We start from the raw sequence: 18,878 nt of genomic DNA, 5'->3' as shown, positions 1-18,878 counted from the left end.
ATGGGTGCTCTTTTCCATACAACCCTAAGTGAAACCCTAATACACCCTAAGTGAAAAAGTGCTTCAAGAGCTCAGAATTCCACCTTACTCCTGCTAGGAAGCAAAGACCAAGGAGTAGAGAATCCTATTGGAAAGGTTTTGAAGGAGCAGATTTGTAGTTCAGTCATTTTCCCATGGTTGTCTGAAAATAGTAAACTGAATAAAATAGCAACCCATTGTTCAGAAGTTGTATCGCTTATCAATATTCAGACCAGGAGTTAAAAAATATTTTATAGTATGAAAATGTAGGACAGAAGAGACATAAGTGAAATATCACATACAGAAAACCTTGATTTTAATTTTTTATGGTAAGTATGAAAGTGACATTCCATCTGTATATTTTAGAATTACTGTAAGAGGGAGAATATTAAAAATAAACCTTATTAAATGATAGGAATGAATTACTACAGGAGTTTAAGTAGTAGTTTGCAATTTGTGATTGAGGAGCAGGAAGGGAAGTTCTTATCTGCATCAGTGCTGTCTTAAAGTGAAAGCTTAGGAGAACTTTTTGGATTTGGGGAAAACATCAACTTTTTCTCTATACACAAGAAGAGACTCTGCAGGCTGGATCAGTTTTATCCCTATCAAAGCTATGACAGAACATTGTGATTTTTTTGCCACTGGTTTTAATCCATCTCTACTTTGTTCTAGGCAAGCAAACTATGGGCTTTCCACTTCTGACTTATAAGGAACGCTCAGATAATAAACTGTACCGACTTCAGACCCCGCAAAGCCCCTTGGTGCGGCCATCCATGTATGATTACTATGACATGGACAACTATCCAATTGGCACCAATGCAATCGTTGCTGTCATCTCCTACACTGGCTATGACATGGAAGATGCAATGGTAAGTTATTGAAAAGGAAATGGAATATACTGCCTTGACTGTGTCACATGAGGAACTGGCTATGTTGATTCCCAGTTAAGTCATGAATTAAACATGTTTGAGTAATTGGCAAAAAAAACCCAAACAATCTTAGTTTGCCACACAGCGGGTGTGCGCACAAAAGCAAGGAAATGAAAAGCCACCTAACAGTATGTGCCTTCTACTTTTCCACCTGTTTACAGGCTGCACCCCACAGCTTAGACTCTGCTGTGGAGTGTCTGGGGAGCAGATCTCCCCCATGATGTGCTCTCCTCTGCCATTCCCTCCCTGGCTCTGCTGTCCAGTCTGCCTTCCTACTTGTCTGGGGAATGCTGAGAGAGAGGCTGTGCAGCGGGGCCAGAGGGCAACATCAAAGGATGGAAGTAGCAGTTGGTAAGAGTTTACTTGCCTGCTTTTGCTGGCGCACAAATTTCCCCGTCTGATAAAGAAGGGGGAAATAAATCACTTCTCACATTTCTGATCTGTATTGCTGTAGCACACTGGGACCTGCGACTGGCAATCGGCCCCATTGTGCTGGGTGCTGGACTTGCAACATTTGAGAAGTGGGTCATGTCAGTGGGAAGTGTGGTGTTTATGGGATTGTGATTATTTTGGCAGGGGTGTGATTATTTAGCTAGAGGGATGTTTTTTAAAAAAAAAAAAGTGAGTCACAGTAATATGTACATTTTTTTCTCTGCCGAGGTTCAGAAAGCATTTGTGGGCAGAGGAAGGGGAATATAGAAGCCTAGGGAGAGTGAATGTGTAAAATGGAGAGACTGAAATCAGACAAGAAGTGATTTCATCTTGTTTAAAAACTATTGTTTTGGGTAAATCAGCTTTGAAGAAGCCTTGCTGAAGGGACTCTTCTAAGATTCTGGTTTATTGGGTTTTTTTGTTCAGATTGTAAGTAAGGCTTCGTGGGAGAGAGGATTTGCACATGGCAGCGTTTACAAGACGGAGAGCATAGATCTTGCTGAAAAAATCAAACAAGGAGATGACAGTCTGGTGTTTGGAGTCAAGCCTGGTGATCCAAGGGTTATACAGAATCTAGACGCTGACGGACTGCCGCACATTGGATCCATACTGCAGTATGGGGATCCTTACTACAGCTACCTGAACCTCAGTACCGGGGAGAGTTTCATAACCTATTACAAGTGAGTTCAGAGCTCAGCTGTTCTAGTTACTGTCTCAAATGCAGAGTTCTGAAAAATCCTCTGATGTGCAGACAGCCCTGTAGGGTTTAGGAGTCCTTTATTCATTCCCTGATGATTCCAGAGAATGAAAGCATCTGTGTATCTTTTTATAAAGCATCTCTCACTGGATGCATGCACTCTAGGGAAGAGTAATTAATATTGCAGATGGATTTCACACCTGTATGTTGGCTTTCCTCTGAGCCCTGCAAGTGTTGAAAAGCTGCAGATGCTTCTTCACAAAGCCAGGGAAAGACACACACAAAAGGTGGGCTTATCACAAAGTAAAACTGGAGACAGTTCTGGTGAGAAGAGCTTGTGCATATGAGATTCCTCCCCTCCCATTCTCCACTACTCCTGAACTTCAGCTCATCTTTGTTCCGCTCCCCTTCCCCTGCAGCCATTCCGTGTGGTGTACCACACTGCTTTCGTACTCTATAGCTTCTTTCACAAGGATTTCTTAAGGCACTCTGGGTAAAATTTTTACAGGTGCTTAAGCAACTGAGGAGCCTAAGTTCTGGTGACTTCCAGTGAGAGGTGTGTAGGACCTAAGTCACTTTGGAAAATGGGAGCTAGGCTTCTACATCGCTCAGGCAGTTTGAAAATTGTACCCATTATGAACAAACGTTACCCCGTTGCTGGGAGGTAGGCGGTATCCCTGTCTTACTCGCGGAGAAACCAAGGCACAGGGTCTGCGGCGGAACGAGGAATAGAACCCACTTGTCAGGATACCTTGTCAGTGCACTAGCTAGACAAGCACACCCCTCTCCATGTCGGATCAGTGACCTTCCTCTGGGTGGGTGGGGGGTGGCCGCCTCCATCTGCTGATCTTCAGGCCCAGAATGTTAAAGATGACACGAAAAGGATATTTTAAAAATTGGGCTTATAAAGAAAGGCCTAATGGTTGGTGGTTTTGGGGGGACTGGGCTGGTTCTGCTGTTTTTATTATACATTAGAACGGGGTGGCCAACTTGAGCCTGAGAAGGAGCCAGAACTTAGCAATGTACATTGCCAAAGAGCCACAGTAATACATCAGCAGCCCCCCATCAGCTCCCCAACCCTGTTTCCAGAGCCTCCCATCCACCAGCAGCCCTGCCGATCAGCGCCTCCCGCTCCCTCCCAATCAGCTGTGGCGTGCAGGAAGCTCTGGGGGGGAGAGGGAGGAGCGAGGGCACTGCAGGTTCAGGGGGTGGGAAGGGGTGGAGTGGGGGCAGGGCCTGTGGCAGAGCCGGGGGGGAGCAGTGAGCACCCCCTAGCACATTGGAAAGTTGGCGCCTGTCGCTCCAGCCCCGGAGTTGGGGCCTAGACAAGGAGCCGCATATTAACTCCTGAAGGGCCGCATGTGGCTCCGGAGCCACAGGCTGGCCACCACGCCTGCCTTAGAAATATCAGGAATCTCAAGGTTTGTCTTTCTTTTTTTCCCCCTGGAGGATCCCAGAGATATCTGTGAGATTTGACACCTTAAACTAAGAGGACAAAGATGGTGAATCTTTTACCAACAAGAGCAACCTTCCTTTTACTAAAGTATTAGTTGCTGACAATAAGTAGGCATTAACAAAAACATTTTTGAATATTCTGACTAAAAATTCCTACCCCTTTCAGATCATCAGCTCTCTCTCTCTGTGGGCACTTGTGATCTCACTGTTTCACTAATTCTCTAGTCCTCTTAGTCTGCAGTCAAGACTAGACATGAATTTCTAATGGAAAGGGGAAGAGAGGGTAAAAGGAAAAGCCTTTTTTTAAAAAACACACACAACTTTCAGGTCGTCTATATAGCTCATGATGATTTAAATAAAAATTAAAAAGGGGGCACAAGTCCACTTTTTCTTGTTTGCAGGTCACATTTAAAGTGTAAAGAAACTTACCAGATATTGAAACTCGGCTTGACCATCAATTCCCAGAGTGCAAAGATTAATCAGTTTTAATTGCTTCTTACTCTACATTGTTCATGGTGCATAAATCAAAAATCTTTTAGAAATCATAGTTTTGATTATTGTATTAGAAATGACTCCAGCAGCCTTTGAGGAACCCGTTTTTCAAGCGTAATGCTTTCTAAAACCAACCTGAATGTAGTTTTGATCTCCATGCTTACAAAATGGCTTCTTCCTTGAGGAAATGCTGAGTTTCCCAAGACAACCAGTTCATTTCACATAGCTTGGCTGTACTACTTATAAAGTCTCTTTCTAAAAGCAGTCTGAGATTATATCTCTTTCCAGACAAAAGTTCCTGGCACAAAGCTGCCAAGTTAACGACTCTGAAACTTTCATTGACTTTCTTTATTTTCCCCTTCCCAGGAGTAAGGAAAGTTGCATTGTGGATAACATCAAAGTGTGCAGCAATGACAGTGGAAATGGAAAATTTAAAAGTGTTTGCATCACTATGAGAATCCCTCGTAATCCAACTATTGGGGACAAATTTGCCAGCCGACATGGACAGAAGGGTATTTTGAGCAGACTCTGGCCAGTTGAGGACATGCCATTTACAGAGAGTGGAATGGTTCCCGATATTCTCTTCAATCCTCATGGCTTTCCATCCCGAATGACCATTGGAATGCTGATTGAGAGCATGGCAGGGAAGTCTGCAGCGTTGCATGGCCTCTGCCACGATGCCACCCCCTTCACGTTTTCAGAGGAGAACTCTGCCTTGGAATACTTTGGCAAGATGTTGAAGGCTGCTGGCTATAACCACTATGGAACGGAGAGGATGTACAGCGGAATCAGTGGGGTGGAACTGGAGGCAGATATCTTTATTGGACTTGTATACTACCAACGCCTGCGCCACATGGTCTCGGACAAGTTCCAAGTGAGGACGACAGGAGCCAGAGATAAAGTCACCAACCAGCCCATCGGTGGGAGGAATGTCCAGGGCGGGATTCGCTTTGGAGAGATGGAACGCGATGCCTTGTTGGCTCACGGCACGTCCTTCTTGCTGCATGACCGTCTCTTCAACTGTTCCGATCGGTCTGTGGCCCACGTCTGTGTCAAGTGTGGCAGTTTGCTTTCTCCTTTGTTGGAGAAGCCTCCGCCTTCCTGGTCCACCACGCGCAATAGGAAATGCTACTGTACTGTGTGCAATCAGAGCGACACAATCGACACGGTTTCTGTGCCTTATGTCTTCCGGTATTTTGTGGCTGAGTTGGCAGCCATGAACATAAAAGTGAAACTCGATGTGAACTAACTGTGGACGTGAACAGCCAGTCAACTACTCTGGAAAAACTAATTTTTAAATGCCCAGATTTTTCTGTTGAAGGATTTAAAAGGACTATTAACTCATAGCTTAAAATCCTGCAACAGCTGTGGGATTAGTTTGATTTGTGTACTTAAAGTGGGGAGATAATCTGCTAAATTACTTAGCAATCAAATGGAGAAGAGGTGCAGACCCCTTAATAGTCACTGTTAGCTCTGTAACAATCCTCTGCATTTGTTTCATATTCGCCAAAAATCGCTTTAGACCGGGGTGGGCAAACTTTTTTTGGCCTGAGGGCCACGTCAGGCTGTGCCTCCCCAAATAGCCTGGCTTTCGCCCCCTCCCACTTCCCGCCCCCTGACTGCCCCCCTCAGAATCCCTGACCCATCCAACCCCCCCAGCTCCTTGTGCCCTGACCACCCCCTCCTAGAACTCCACCCCCTATCCAACCCCCGCCCGCTCCCTGTCCTCTGACTGCCCCACCCCCTATCCAAACCCCCGCCTCCTGACAGGCCCCCCCAGGACTCCCATGCCTATCCAACCCCCCCATCCCCTGACTGCCCCCCCCAACCTCCATCCCATCCAACTGTCCCCTACCCATCCCCCGACCCCCCTGCCCCTTATCCAACCCCCTTGCTCCCCACCCCCTTACATGCCACTCAGATCAGCAGGACTGGCAGCTGGGCCGCCCAGCTGGAGCCAGCTGCGCAGCCCAGAGGGCTGGCGGCACAACAAGCTGAGGCTGCGGGAGAGGGGGACAGCAGGGGAGGGGCCGGGGGCTAGGCTCCCTGGCCGGGCGCTGAAGGGCCGGGCAGGACAGTCCCACAGGCCGTAGTTTGCCCACCGCTGCTTTCGACAGTCGGGTATGAAAACTAAGCAGTGCCAATGATTTACTGGACGAGTGGGCTGGGAATTAAAGCGTTAACTCCTTTCCCCAGGTACTGCGTCTTGTAACTGTGCGATGACTGTTCCAGGTGGTGGATGCACTGCAGTCGTGCTGAAGAGATTAAATAAAGGGGAATGTCCTTTGAACACTGGAAGACCACCAAAAGTCTCTTTGTAAAAGAATCAAACCTAATGCCTTAATGGTTGGCACAGTGTCACTGTCATGTGCAGCCAGCCAGGAAAAATCATGTCTTTGCCGATGTGAGAAATACATCTGTGATGATTAAAAGGGGAAAACGCTTGTGGTGATCTGAAGGCACAGCCCGAAGTCAGGACATGGTAGAGTGGCTCTGCTCAAGGAGGAGCTCTGGAAAGAGCCTGCCTCAGAGAGGCACAGTCTGTCATAAGGGCCAACAGTCTGCCCCATTCCTTGGGGGGAGCAGATTGCTGCTTCCACTGTGTCAGCCCCATTCTGCCAGCTGGCTGTTAGCCCCAGGGCAGCAGCACAACTGGGATGGAGGGGGCAAAGTTCTTGCTCACCCTGCAGCAGCCTCTTGGGCCATTCACAATCTCGGCTTTAAGTCTAATGACTTCCTGCTATCTGTGCTTCTCTGTGTGTGAACAATTAACACAGACTAGTTACTGTCAGGTTCTAGTCAGTGTCACTTCCTGGCATAATCTGGGCTGCAAACACTGCAGCAGCAACATTTACGTCATATCCCTTGTTTAATTTTATATTTTATTCCATGGAAACGTGACTCTGGTTTTGTAAAAGTTCATTTTTAACTAACTTAAACTTGTGGCAAAATAAATCTTTTTATATTACGGATGAGAGAAATAGAACTTTATTCAGATTTTGGAAAAACAGCATGATACCCTGTGGTATTAAATATAAGTAATAACAAACAAATGAGGTGTTTTAGATAAATATTGAGCAGTGCTTCAAAAATGTTGATCAGTTGCAAGTCCACGATGTATTTCTAGCAATTATAAAACTAAAGATGGAAAAATCATTAGTTATAGTTGCAACATGGTTTCTGTTTAAAGCTGAAATTTGTGACCTCTCTAAAATCCAAGTCCATCATTAGATGGACTTGGAAACTGGCATGCCAATTCAGGGCCCAGGGCAGAATATGCTGCACCCTGGCGGACATTTGATCAAAGGGTTCCTGAAACACTGGTTGCCTTCCCCGAATGATAGGTTTTCAGAATTCCACAATTTTTAACTCTCATCTCTGCACAAAAAAGGTGGATTTTTTTTTGAATGGGGGCAAGCTCCACCAGACAGCAGAGATACCAGCCCTCCCTGATTTTGCATAATCCTCCCAGTGTTTAAATGTAATTATGACATTGCTTAAATCTACACATTTTGCAATTACATTTTAAAAACCAGAATGACTGTGTGTGTTGTGTGTCACCACCTCTCAGGACTTCTCCACTGGTGCCCCTGTGCAGATCAGTGTCGCCTGCAGCCCAGCCCTGTACATGGTGTGTACTATTTTGTCAGCCACCTGGAGGAGGCTCACAGGGTGGGGCTCCTGAGTCACACTGGTGAGATCCCCTGATGGGGATCCCATCCCAGGCTGGTGCACCTAGTTGGGGCCTGAACACATGGCTGGCTGCCACTGACTAAATGATCCAGATACACCAAAAAACCACATGAAGTGGTTTCAGAAGTGTGTGCACACAAGTGAGGATGTGGCCGAAGTCATGGTCAGACCTGGTCATGGCTAATGATGTTACTAAATAGAAAAGGAGGACTTGTGGCACCTTAGAGACTAACCAATTTATTTGAGCATAAAATTGGTTAGTCTCTAAGGTGCCCCAAGAACTCCTTTTCTTTTTGCGAATACAGACTAACACGGCTGTTACTCTGAAACCTGATGTTACTAAATGTTACTTCAGCTTATTACCACTGTTATTACTGTAACACACACAGAAGTGAATCTGAAATGCACCACAAGTGTTTAAGGCGCTACCCCAGACTCTCTCTCTGTATTTAAATGGCTTTGCACTTTTCCCACTACTCCAAGCTGCCTCCCTATAAGTCTCAGAGGAAGGTCAATATCTCTGGCGCTATGATTGCCAGGACCCCTCTCTGAGATCTAGTGTCTGGCACCAAGAACAAGCTCCAAAACCTAATTATTACAAAGTTACTCAATTCTGGGGATCCCGAAACAGAAGGCCAGCGCTGTGCACAGTCTCCAGAGACAGCAAGAGCAATCTTCCCCAATAAAATTCCCTGGAGTCAAGTAGGGTGCTCAGGGCAACAAGCCAGGAGACTGAGTTAAAGTTCCCTCTTCCACTAACTGAGATTTTCGTGCTCTTGACAAACCATATCAATGGCCAAGGCCTCTTACCCCTACCCATCAGGGAGGCAGCGTAGCCTAGTATAGCGTACAGGCCTGGGACGTGGAAAACTTCCAACAGAGTCCGAAATAGAATCCTATTATCTCTTCTAACAGAACTACCTTTTGCTACTTAGCCACTTTCCTTCTGAGAAAAATTAGGTCAAATCCATGTACTTGAGTGTGCTGTTTGTACAATGGGCTTCTTCCTGCACCCCACCACTTCAGAGCTCTGCAGCTCATGGCTGAATTGGCCCAGCAAATAGCAGCACCTGCAGCGTCTGTATAGTGAGTGCTGGAAGGGAAGGTACTGGGGTTAAGGTCTGAGCCAGGAGAATTGAGTGAAGCAGTGTGGGGCAATGCAATCAGGAACTGCCATCTGCAAATATCCGTGCCTACACACAGCACGGTGGTTTCTAGCCTCCCCCAGTCTGCACAGAACCCAGGGAGACTACCCCTGAAATGGTGGCTCTGTCATTTAACAGCGCCAGTGTGGACATAGGTATACGGTGTTACACCCACATCCTGCACTGTATAATGTAGAGACACTGTGTGGGCAAGGGGAATATGCACAAGCACAGACACAGTTCAGTACTTGTATATGCATGCCACTACAGACCTAACCTAAAGCTCTAATCCCTCCCTCCCTGGAGCCACAATCTGACCTGGTTCCTGGCACTCCCCTCCTGGGGCCAGGATCCCACACACAGCTTCCCCGTCTCTTATCGCTGCCTCCCGGCCGTGTGCTGTACTTGGGCTGACGTTTTGTCACCCTGGTAAAAAGGATCATGGAGAATTCAGGGATCTCCTAACTTTGCTGGGAATGATGGTGCATTGCATTGAGCTTTTCCCTTGCACCCCCAGTGAATAAGGGAATGGCATCATTTTCTACTCAGAGTGGAGCCAGAGCCACTCCTGTACAGAAGATACAGTTTCAATACCCAAATCAGTCTTAGATTCCATCCATTTAGGAATGAATATTCCAAGGGAGGTTCTATCCGGAAGTACTGCTCATGAGTCCCCCAGCCTTCTTCCCATGAGATGGTGGCTCTTCAGAGCTGTTGTATGCAGGTCCCTCTGTGAGCAGCTACGCGTACCTGTTCCCCAGGTCTTTCGGTGTCCTGAAAGAGACAGAGCCTTTTAATTCCTGTATCTAGTCTCTGGTTTCTCTCACCAGATAAAATTTGGCAGCCAGTAGATGGCATTATTGAGATTAAGATTTGACACACAAACACAAAAAGACCCAACAAATCTCTCTCTGAGCGGAGCAGGTTTGGGCAAGTGCCACTTACAGCTAAAGAACTGAAAAGCAGGTCAGTGACCTTCAGCTGTCATGATCCCAGCTGCTTAAGGAGGAACTGGCAGCCCGCGAAGGTTAGCTCTGTTTGCTACTACATAGATCAAAGTTAAACTGTTCTACTTTGTGGCTGGCTTTACTTGCCAAAGTTTGTTTAGTGATCTCTTACGCCACACGCAAAATTACAGTAAGATGTGGCTTCTATTTTATTCAGCAATAGAAAATTAATTTACTAGGAAAACAGATGAACTTGTAGGCTCTAAATAACTGAATTAGCTTTCTTTTACCTTGTAATTTTTTGCACTCTTATAGAAAAATTCAGTATCAGTAAAAACAATGCCGAGCCATCTGCTGCTTAGTATTGACTCTGAAGAATGGCTGAACTCCATCCAGCTCTTACTGAAGTCAGTGAGACTTGCAGTTAGCAGGATCAAGCTGCCTTCTACTAATGCTGAGAAGTTAAGGGCCAAACCCTGAGAGGTGCTGAGCACCTTCAACTGCTATTGGCTTCAATAAGTGGCACGGGCCCAGCCCCCTTCAGAATCTAGTCCTAATTTATTATTTTTAAACATAACTTCTTTGTACGTTTCGTTTTGTCAGTCTTAATTCAGAACTGTTCAACTCTGCTTACCCCTTCCTAAATGGCATAGCAGAAAGGCTACAGAGAAGAGCAGCAACCATTCCCGGTAGCAGGCAGGGCCAATGGCTAACTGATAGGTCTCAAAATTGGAGACAAGGTGGGTGAGGAAATATCTTTTATTGGACCAACTTTTGTTGGTGAAAAAGCCAAACTTCCGAGCCACATAGAGCTCTTGGTCAGCTCCAAAGCTTGTGTCTCACCAACAGAAGTTGGTCCAACAGTAAATGTACCCACCTTGTCATATCCTGGGACCAACAGGGCTACAGCTATACTGCAAACAACAATGGAAGTTATCCATCCTAGGTACTTATCTGGTCCCCGTTACTGTAATATCTAATCACCTCACAATCTCTAAGGCTGTGGTTCTCGACCAGGGGTCTGCGGCCCCTTGCGGGGGGGCCGCAAGCAGGCTTCAGGGGGTCTGCCAAAATAAACCAGAGACCAGGGCCAGCATTAAACTCGCAGAAAGGGCGCAGGGCAGAAAGACAAAGCTCGAGCCCCACCGCACTGGGGCGGGTAAGGTGGGCTGTGGCCGAGCAGGTTGTCCAGCCAGCTGGCTGGTGGAGAGGGTGGAGCTGTGCAGGTTGGCCGTGACATCAATTAACACATGGCACCAAGCCAGGATTAACACTCACCATGACACGTGCATGTGCTTGTCAAAGACACCCCCACGTCTGGACAGAATTGTTGATCAGCAACAAGTTTCACACTGAGTAAGGAAAACAAAAATAATCAGTTTATTTTTGTACCTGTATTTCCTTTTGTGTATTACAGGTGTGTGTGTGTGTTTAGCTGTATAACTACCCATTTAATACAACTTTTCATCTACTGGCTATCCAGAAAACCAGTTGTGGCACAGGTGGGCTGTGGCATCTTTATAGCATATTGTGGGGGCTCAGAAAGAAAGGTTGAGAACCCCCGCTCTAATGCATTTATCCTCTAAACCCCCTGTGAGGCAGGGCAGGGCTGTTATGTCCCCACTGGACAGATGGGGCATTAAGGGGGACAGGAACACCCCGGAAGCGTGTCTGAATCACTGCCACCGTGGGTTGATTTGGGGGAGGATTCTAGCTTGTAAGTGACTGGTGGAACGTAGGTCCCTGACGCTCCATCCCCTGTGGTGTTCCCTGCACACCTAGAGGAGAGTCTCTGGGGAGGGAGAAGCCTGTTTAGTTTGTGGTGGTTTGACCAAGAACCCTCCACCGATGCTGCCGGTCAGCCATTTCACTTGGGTGTGAATGTCCCCATCTGCTGCTAGAGCCAGTTGAGACAGGTCCTGTTGTATCATTTCAGGCAATGAGCAGTACCTTACAAGGCCTCTCTGCTCTAGCTGGCCCCTTCTCCACAGTCAGAATAGGCTTTAGTCTGAGTGGGGGTCTGCCTTCCCCAGCCCGACACCCAGCGGCTTCTTATTAGGCACCTTCTGCCCCAACAAAGGGGTGCTGCTGTGAGGGGGGGCGAGAGGCCATTAGCCTGTCAGGTTCTTCCCTTAAAAAAACAAACCCGAGAGGCCTGGGTGACAGGCCTGGGTGACAAGGAGCAGCAGGGCCGAACAGCCGCTCCTCGTCTGTGGTTGCAGCCAAAGCAGGCTGCGCACCCGTTCGGCTACCCTGACCAGGGGCACGGCAAGCCGGGCTCCCTGCGGGGTGCAGCCGGCTGGGGCACGAATGCTGTGTGCCGGCGAGGCCGAGGGGCGCTGCCCCCCGAGAGCCAGCTCGCCGCCCCTCGGGAGAGTAGCTCGCTGTCCTTACAGCTGTTTCTAGACTCTACTGAGCAAGGGCCGCTGCCACACCCCACTGTCCCCGGGTTTCCTGGGAACTGCTTCACTGTTTGTCATTTCTCCCAACTGCCCTCTCTCGCAGGGCGCTGCTTATTACCGGCTGGGCGCGGCTCGGGAGGGACGGGGCGCGGCTCGGGGTGGACGGGGCGGCCGGGGCGCGGCTCGGGGTGGACGGGGCGGCCGGGGCGCGGCTCGGGGTGGACGGGGCAGCCGGGGCTCGGCTCGGGAGGGCCGGGGCGCGGCTCGGGAGGGCCGGGGCTCGGGGTGGACGGGGCGCGGCTCGGGGTGGACGGGGCGCGGCTCGGGGTGGACGGGGCGGCCGGGGCGCGGCTCGGGAGGGCCGGGGCGCGGCTCGGGGTGGACGGGGCGGCCGGGGCGCGGCTCGGGAGGGCCGGGGCGCGGCTCGGGAGGGACGGGGCGGACGGGGCGCGGCTCGGGAGGGACGGGGCGGACGGGGCGCGGCTCGGGGTGGACGGGGCTCGGCTCGGGAGGGCCGGGGCTCGGCTCGGGAGGGCCGGGGCGGCCGGGGCGCGGCACGTTTCGAGGGAGCGGTGAGGGACCTGCGCCCAGGGCCGGCTTCCACGGCACCGCTGGGCCTCCGCCTCCTCGCCGGGCCCTCGGGCTGCGCCCGGCCGGCTGCAGGCCGGTCCCATGCGGCCCTGTAACGCCCGCCGCAGGTCGCCCCTCCCGCGGCTCCAGCCCGGCCAGGCGCCCCGCACGAGGCCGAGGCCGGAGAGCTCCGCTCCCGCCGGGCTCGCGTCAGGGCTGCGGGGGCTCGGCCGGGCGCGCCCCCTCCCAGGGCTTGGGCCTGCGGGCCAGGCGCGAGGGGGTGGGGCTCGCCAGGCTCGCCGCGACGTGGGGCCTGTGGAGGCCGGGCAGCTCCCGGCCGCTCCGCACCAGGCGGAGGATCTCGGAGAAGGAGGCCGGGGGCGCCGGGGCCGGGCCGGGGCCCCCCTGGCTCCGCGGCTCCGCGCCGGGCTCCATGGGCGGCGAGGGGCAGGCTCGGGCCCCGCCCGGCAGCGGCCGGTACCACTCCAGGCGCACGGGGGGGGGCGGCTGGGAGGTACCACCTCAGCCGGGGGACCGCTGGCTCGGCTGCTGTGACCAGTCTGTGCACTGCGCGGGCCACGGCGCCGCCCCCGGCCGCCCCCCTGCACCGGACTGCGCGGGCCACGGCGCCGCCCCGGCCGCCCCCCTGGCCATAGCCCTGCACTCAGCTATCACATACAGAGCCTGGAGCAAATGGGCTCCGTCCCCCACGTCCCGCACCTTGGCCTCTGGTGGGGCGGGGAGGTTGTCCCAGTGATTGCCCCACATACACACCATGGCAGCGACTCTCCCCTACACACCCCACGAGCTGCAGGGGAACCTCACAGCAATTCCCCCTACGCACCATGAGCCCTGGAGAGAGCCTCACGGTGACACCCCCGACCTACACACAACCCCCTCCCCAGAGGGAGCCTTGCAGAGACTCCCCCACCCAGAAGTGACCTGAGTCTGCACCCTGGATTCACAGCCACAAGGAGGCAAACGGTGCAGCTCCTGCTTGCACCCATCACTGAGACCCCTGCCCAGGCACACTCTGTGCCAAGCCACCCAGCCCCATCCATGGGACCCTTTGGCACACTGCATGGCCATTTGTCATGTTCCCCTCCCCTCAGCCGGGTACCGGATAAGAACAGGGAAAGGCTCTCCTCTCCTGTTCTCGCCTCCCTCCAGCCCTGGGCCTGAGTCTCCCTCAGGACTGATGTCAGCAGGGGGTGCTCACCGCCAGCAGGGGCAGGATCCAGCACCTGGCTGCCTGGAGGGGCCAGCAGGGGTCATAGACTCCAGGCTGTAGGCACTGGCTGCCCAGCACTGCAGGCAAGGGGAAATGGAGTTTACCCAGTTTATAGCATTTAGGTTAGATTAGCTGACCCAGTTCTTTTACCACCACTATATCACTGGGGCAACCTCTGGATGCCCCCTCCCCAATGCCACACCCGCATGCCAGCCAGTGTTGGGGGCACTCCTCCACTCAGCCCCATGCTCTCTGGGCCTGATCCCCACAGCCTGCCCCCCTTTGCACCAGGTAAATCCAGTGCCATGTGGTGTGTAGCACTGCCCAGACCCAGCGGGTGGGTATGACCCCCCAAGGAGCAGGGAATGGCTGACCCTGGTCTTGCCGTTGCCTTGGCTCATGGAAACCTGCTGGGGCATCTCCACAAGAGCCATCTGCTGTGCCCCGTGGAACTGCAAACTGGGGTCTCTGTACTCCCCTTTGCCTGTGGGATTCTGCAGTTGGGGGGACCCAGTCAGGTCAGTTTGTGCTCCCACAGGGCTGGGCTCAGGGCCATTAGGGTGGTTTTAGGCTCTCACTGCCTATAGCCATGTGAGCAAGCAAACGGTTAAAAGGTGCATGGGTTTGTTTGCCAGGAAGCACAGCAGCTGGTTAGGCAGCTGGCAAGAGACCGTTAGAAAGGGGCAGGGACAGCAGAGGGGAGGGAAAGGTGCTGAGAGACAGGCTGGGGTCCTTCTGCCTGCTGCGTTGTTCATCCCTGGCTCAGATGCTGCAGCTTCTCACCATGGGCCTGCCCTTGTGGCTGCTTGGACAGCTCCTGGCCCCCACAGTACTTCAGCTTCTGAGCTGTGAGTATGCCTGTCCCCTTGGGCAGGTGCCTCTTGCTTCACTCAGCTCCACACTCTCCTCCTTGGCAGCACGCTTGCCTGCTCCCCAGGGTGGGCTGCATCCTCCCCCCGCCCTGACACCCAGGAGAACCATGCTGGGCCGGGTGGGTTCTGCAGGCAGCGTGTAGCTAGAGGCCCAAGACTGTAGATACCGTGGGAGGGGAGGAAAGGAGTGGCCAGTGAGTACCCCTGTTAAAGGGTTAGCTACACCCTGCAAAGGAGCAGCAAGGCCTGGGGGTTTTGTTCCAACAAACAGTGGTGGGGCTGGGGCAGCCAGACAAGGACCCAACCCCCAGTTGGGCACTCGTAGCTGGCCAAGCAGAGATACTCGCTCCACAAGGCAATCCTTCCCGAGAGGTTGGAAACCAGCTTTAGCCTTGCTGCTCCTGGTCAACAGGGCTCCAGGGTCAGCGAGGCCTTGTGGCTGAGACCTGCCCTGTGCATTGCTAACTGGCTGTCTGTTCTCCCGCCAGGCAGCACTGCAGCCCCTTTCCCTACCTTGGCGCCCCCACTTACCATGGTCGTGAACGGCGAGAGGAAGACCCTAGTGGTTTGTGTGGTGAACGACCTCTCCCAGGACATGGCAGATGCTATCTGGTTTTCAAATCAGAATGGGAGTGCTCTGGACTCCTTCACCTACGGAGTTTCCAGGGAGGAAGACGGCACATTCAGCACAGTCTCTCACCTCTCCGTCCACACCGCAGAACTGGAGTCCTGGGAATCCCTCGCCTGCCACGTGAGACAGAACAGAACTGCCCAGGTGTGGAGTGCCAGGTCCCTGCTGATCTCTGGTAGGTACCGAGCGAAGAGAATATCCAACACACAAACCCCATGTCTTTTCTGTCACTTCCCTGCCCCCATCTCCCTCCACCTCCAGTCCCCTGGGAGCCCCACATTCCTCTCCATTTCCCTGTGACTCCTTCCTCCCCTCAGTCACATTGTGTTAGCCCTGAATGACCTGGGCGAGAAAGTGAGGGTGCAGTGGCAGCTGCAGTGGCTCCCACTGCCCATTTGCAACAATGCAGACAAAGTACAAATGCCAGACAGTTCATTCAAATGCAACACCCCAGGGAAAAATAAAGGGTGACACTGTCACCCAAGGGGAGCTTAATTAATAGCAAATATGGCACAAAAGTGTCAAGAAGGCTCTAGCCTCAACAGACCTGGCAGGGCTGACATAATTCCTGCAACTATGGAATAGAGATGTAGGAGAGTGGAGACTCATGGGAAGGAGACACACACACAGCTCTCTGCATTGAAGAGATCTCTACAGGGAAATAAATGCACCATGGTCAGGTTGAAGCTAACCTTCCAGTATAAGCCCAATTTTGACACATAAACACCTTCTCTCAAAACTAAACCAGCTGCATTTTCATAAATAAGCATGGGCTCCAAATCTTTCTTCAAAGGTTGAGGGAAACTGGATCAAGTGTTTGAGAGCCAATACTTTGAAACAACATTTGCAAAAATATGGATGAGGCAAAAAGCTGTGTTGAGCTAAGATTCTAAATATGCTTCAATTACATAAGGGGAAAACTTGAGAACACTGTAGTTGCTTTTCCTCAGGCATGTAGCTATTAATTACTTAACTCCAGTTTGCTGATGCGTTTTGCCTGGATCTAACACAGTACATATATAGCCGTGACTCTTTAATGCCTGGGCTTGCCACTTTTCTATATAAAGATAAGATCAGATTCCTGATACTCCATATGTCTGGGAAATTGTTTTGTTCAGCAATGTTTTTATATGGTGGTTTTCAGTCTAATGAATATAAGTGCACAGATGCAATGTGATGGCTGCACAGTTAAATATCACAAAGGCGGGAAATGAACAAGTCAGTTGTAGCCACAACCTTAGCATCCATATTTTACCCATCCTGCAGGATTTGGGTATTGGGGGTAAGAGGACTTTCAAAGGCTCAAAGAGGGGTCAGGCACCTGACTCCCATGGAGAGTCAATGTGAGTTGGGCAGCTACCTCCCAGCTCTTGTTTGTGCCTTGGAAAATCATCTCCGCAGTTGCTTAGCTCAATGTGTTACCCCCACCACAAAATGCATTTATGTTGCTTTTGTTTTGCCCAACTTTTAGTGGCATGCCTGTGCAGCGATGCAATTTTCTGCATTTAATATCCTAGTACCATGACTATTTTAAGACAAAGCGCGAAGCCGGTGTGTGACCTTTCCAAGCTTTGTCAAGTTCACCAGCAGAGCTTGTGAGCTAACTGATCCAGAGGCACTTGGTGTGTGCATCCCTTCTATCAGCTAGTTGCACATCTATAGGTATACCCCCAATAAAATGTTTTCAGCTAAATTAATTTATTATGCATGCTCAGTCCCACTTCTCCTGTCTCATTTTAAAACTTGGCAAAGTAGAGAATCTTTATGAAGAGGCATTTACACATAAAATGTGAAGTTTTTAAAGTTGAGTTGTTTGCATTATCAGTGCAAAAATAAAAGGGAGGGGTGGGGGGTAGCTTGTTTTAAAGCAGGAAAAGTATGTATTTTACATAATTATCTCAGAAAACCCTCATGAGAATGCACTCAGGCTTTCCAAAACTCCACCCCTTTGAGCAGAGACCAAGAAAGATATCAACCCAAAAGGTGAATGAATTGGTAAGTTATGAGAACGGTGTTAGAAGGAGGTTATGGTGGGAACCGTTCTGAGCTTTAACCATGCAGTCAGTACTGTTACAACTAGTATAATTCCTCCTACTAATAGTTATAACTCTGTCTTGTAGAAGACCATGTGGAAGAGCCCTGTCTGGATGAAGACCGAAGTGGTAAGCAATAACTCTGCATTCCTCCCAGCACATTCATACTGCCTATTTGAATCCAACTGATTCTTTGAGGAAACAGAAGGGCTGTGGAAAGAAGCATGTGGATACCACCTCCAGTTTAAGCCTTTTCTGAAAATGAACATCAGAAGAAACGGGGATAAATTCTGGCCTCACTTACACAGGTCCAAGTCTAGAGTAGTAAAGTTATTCCAGATTTGCAGCAGTGTAAATTAAAGCAGAATTTTGCCCACTGTTTCCAAGAGCTTTAGTCATTGGATGAAAGATGCAGGTCATGAATTGACTAACCTTTTCCACCTAGACATCTGTATGTCAGAGGTTATATCTTAGCCTCAAAGAAAGAAGCTGTCAGCAGCATTGCTCTTAGAGCCTTTCTGCTATGCAACCCCTGGATCTGCGCTGGCAGCAGCAGACATCCGTGCAGGATCTCCACATCGCCACTCAAAGGCAAACAGCCACAGAGCTGGCTCTTGTGAATTTGACCTGGTCTGGAAGAGCAGTTGATCTCAGAGTTGAGAAGTCAGCTCCCCCATAGAGCAGGTCAGGAATTTTGCAATGAAACATTATTTTATCTAAAAATGTCGATTCCTCAAAATTAAAATCACTTGCAGACCAGGGTCGGTTTTCACGAATCTCCTGACCTGAAACGTTTTTGAAAAAAAAAGTTTCGAAGTTGGCAAAACATTGTGTTCTGATGTTTTCTAAACACTAAATGTTGGTTGTGTGGTTTGAAACAGCTTTTCATTTTGAAATTTAAGTTAACTGGGGGAAAAAGTCAAGGAAAGAGGTTGAAATCAAAAGGAAATGTTTTGAAAATATTGCAACAAAATGTTTCAATTGATCTGAACTGAAAATGTTTTGGTTTGTGAAAATTTTAATTGACTTTTTGTCCTGATTCAGGACAAGGAAAAAAAATGGAACTCTCAGAACTATTTGCGGGATGGGAAAACCATTTATGGATGTGGTCCTTGAGGCTATAAAATGCCACAAAACAAGATGCTAAACCCGCACTTCACTGTGAGATGCTGTTCAGTGCAGGGGCTGGAGAGAGATCCTCCAATATTACCTATGAACACTACAAAGTTCCAGTGATGCTGTCCTGGCCCTAGTGTCAAGAAAGGAACAACTCCATAAACACTTATTACCTATACAATGTGGCTTGCCAGGATCATCTGGGAATATCTCAC

At 50.2% G+C, this 18,878-nt stretch overlaps 2 protein-coding genes and 1 long non-coding RNA gene across 4 annotated transcripts in view; 2 read left to right on the top strand and 1 right to left on the bottom strand.

Annotated features, from left to right (window-relative positions):
* Nucleotides 1-7,561, top strand: part of POLR1B (RNA polymerase I subunit B) — a 37,479-nt gene extending 29,918 nt beyond the window's left edge. For both annotated transcript variants that reach the window (XM_073339883.1, XM_073339884.1), the window contains 3 exons: nt 691-887; nt 1,806-2,059; nt 4,390-7,561. In XM_073339883.1, the coding sequence (XP_073195984.1) occupies nt 691-887; nt 1,806-2,059; nt 4,390-5,272 (1,334 nt within the window). In that variant the 3' untranslated portion in view covers nt 5,273-7,561. The remainder of the gene's footprint in view (nt 1-690; nt 888-1,805; nt 2,060-4,389) is intronic.
* Nucleotides 7,562-8,021: 460 nt separating this feature from the next.
* On the bottom strand, nt 8,022-12,520 carry LOC140909786 (uncharacterized). Its single transcript, XR_012158351.1, has 2 exons — nt 11,087-12,520; nt 8,022-9,635 (listed from the first exon to the last, which is right to left on the bottom strand). It is a non-coding gene; the product is annotated as an uncharacterized lncRNA (long non-coding RNA).
* A 761-nt stretch (nt 12,521-13,281) lies between these two features.
* Nucleotides 13,282-17,708, top strand: PTCRA (pre T cell antigen receptor alpha). Its single transcript, XM_073339889.1, has 3 exons — nt 13,282-14,859; nt 15,372-15,689; nt 17,635-17,708. Exons 1-3 carry the CDS (start codon nt 14,778-14,780, stop codon nt 17,685-17,687), a joined length of 453 nt encoding a protein of 150 aa, XP_073195990.1. The 5' UTR covers nt 13,282-14,777; the 3' UTR covers nt 17,688-17,708.
* Nucleotides 17,709-18,878: the final 1,170 nt, after the last annotated feature.

This window comes from Lepidochelys kempii, chromosome 3, assembly GCF_965140265.1.
Source record: "Lepidochelys kempii isolate rLepKem1 chromosome 3, rLepKem1.hap2, whole genome shotgun sequence".
Taxonomy (NCBI): domain Eukaryota; kingdom Metazoa; phylum Chordata; order Testudines; family Cheloniidae; genus Lepidochelys; species Lepidochelys kempii.
This window is presented reverse-complemented; position numbering and strand designations above follow the sequence as displayed.

Excerpts from the sequence above, each read along its gene's own strand:
- PTCRA (XM_073339889.1), top strand. The coding sequence starts at position 14,778 with ATGCTGCAGCTTCTCACCATGGGCCTGCCCTTGTGGCTGCTTGGACAG. Across the intron at positions 14,860-15,371 it reads AGTACTTCAGCTTCTGAGCT|GCAGCACTGCAGCCCCTTTC; the intron begins GTGAGTATGCCT and ends TTCTCCCGCCAG. Across the intron at positions 15,690-17,634 it reads CAGGTCCCTGCTGATCTCTG|AAGACCATGTGGAAGAGCCC; the intron begins GTAGGTACCGAG and ends TCTGTCTTGTAG.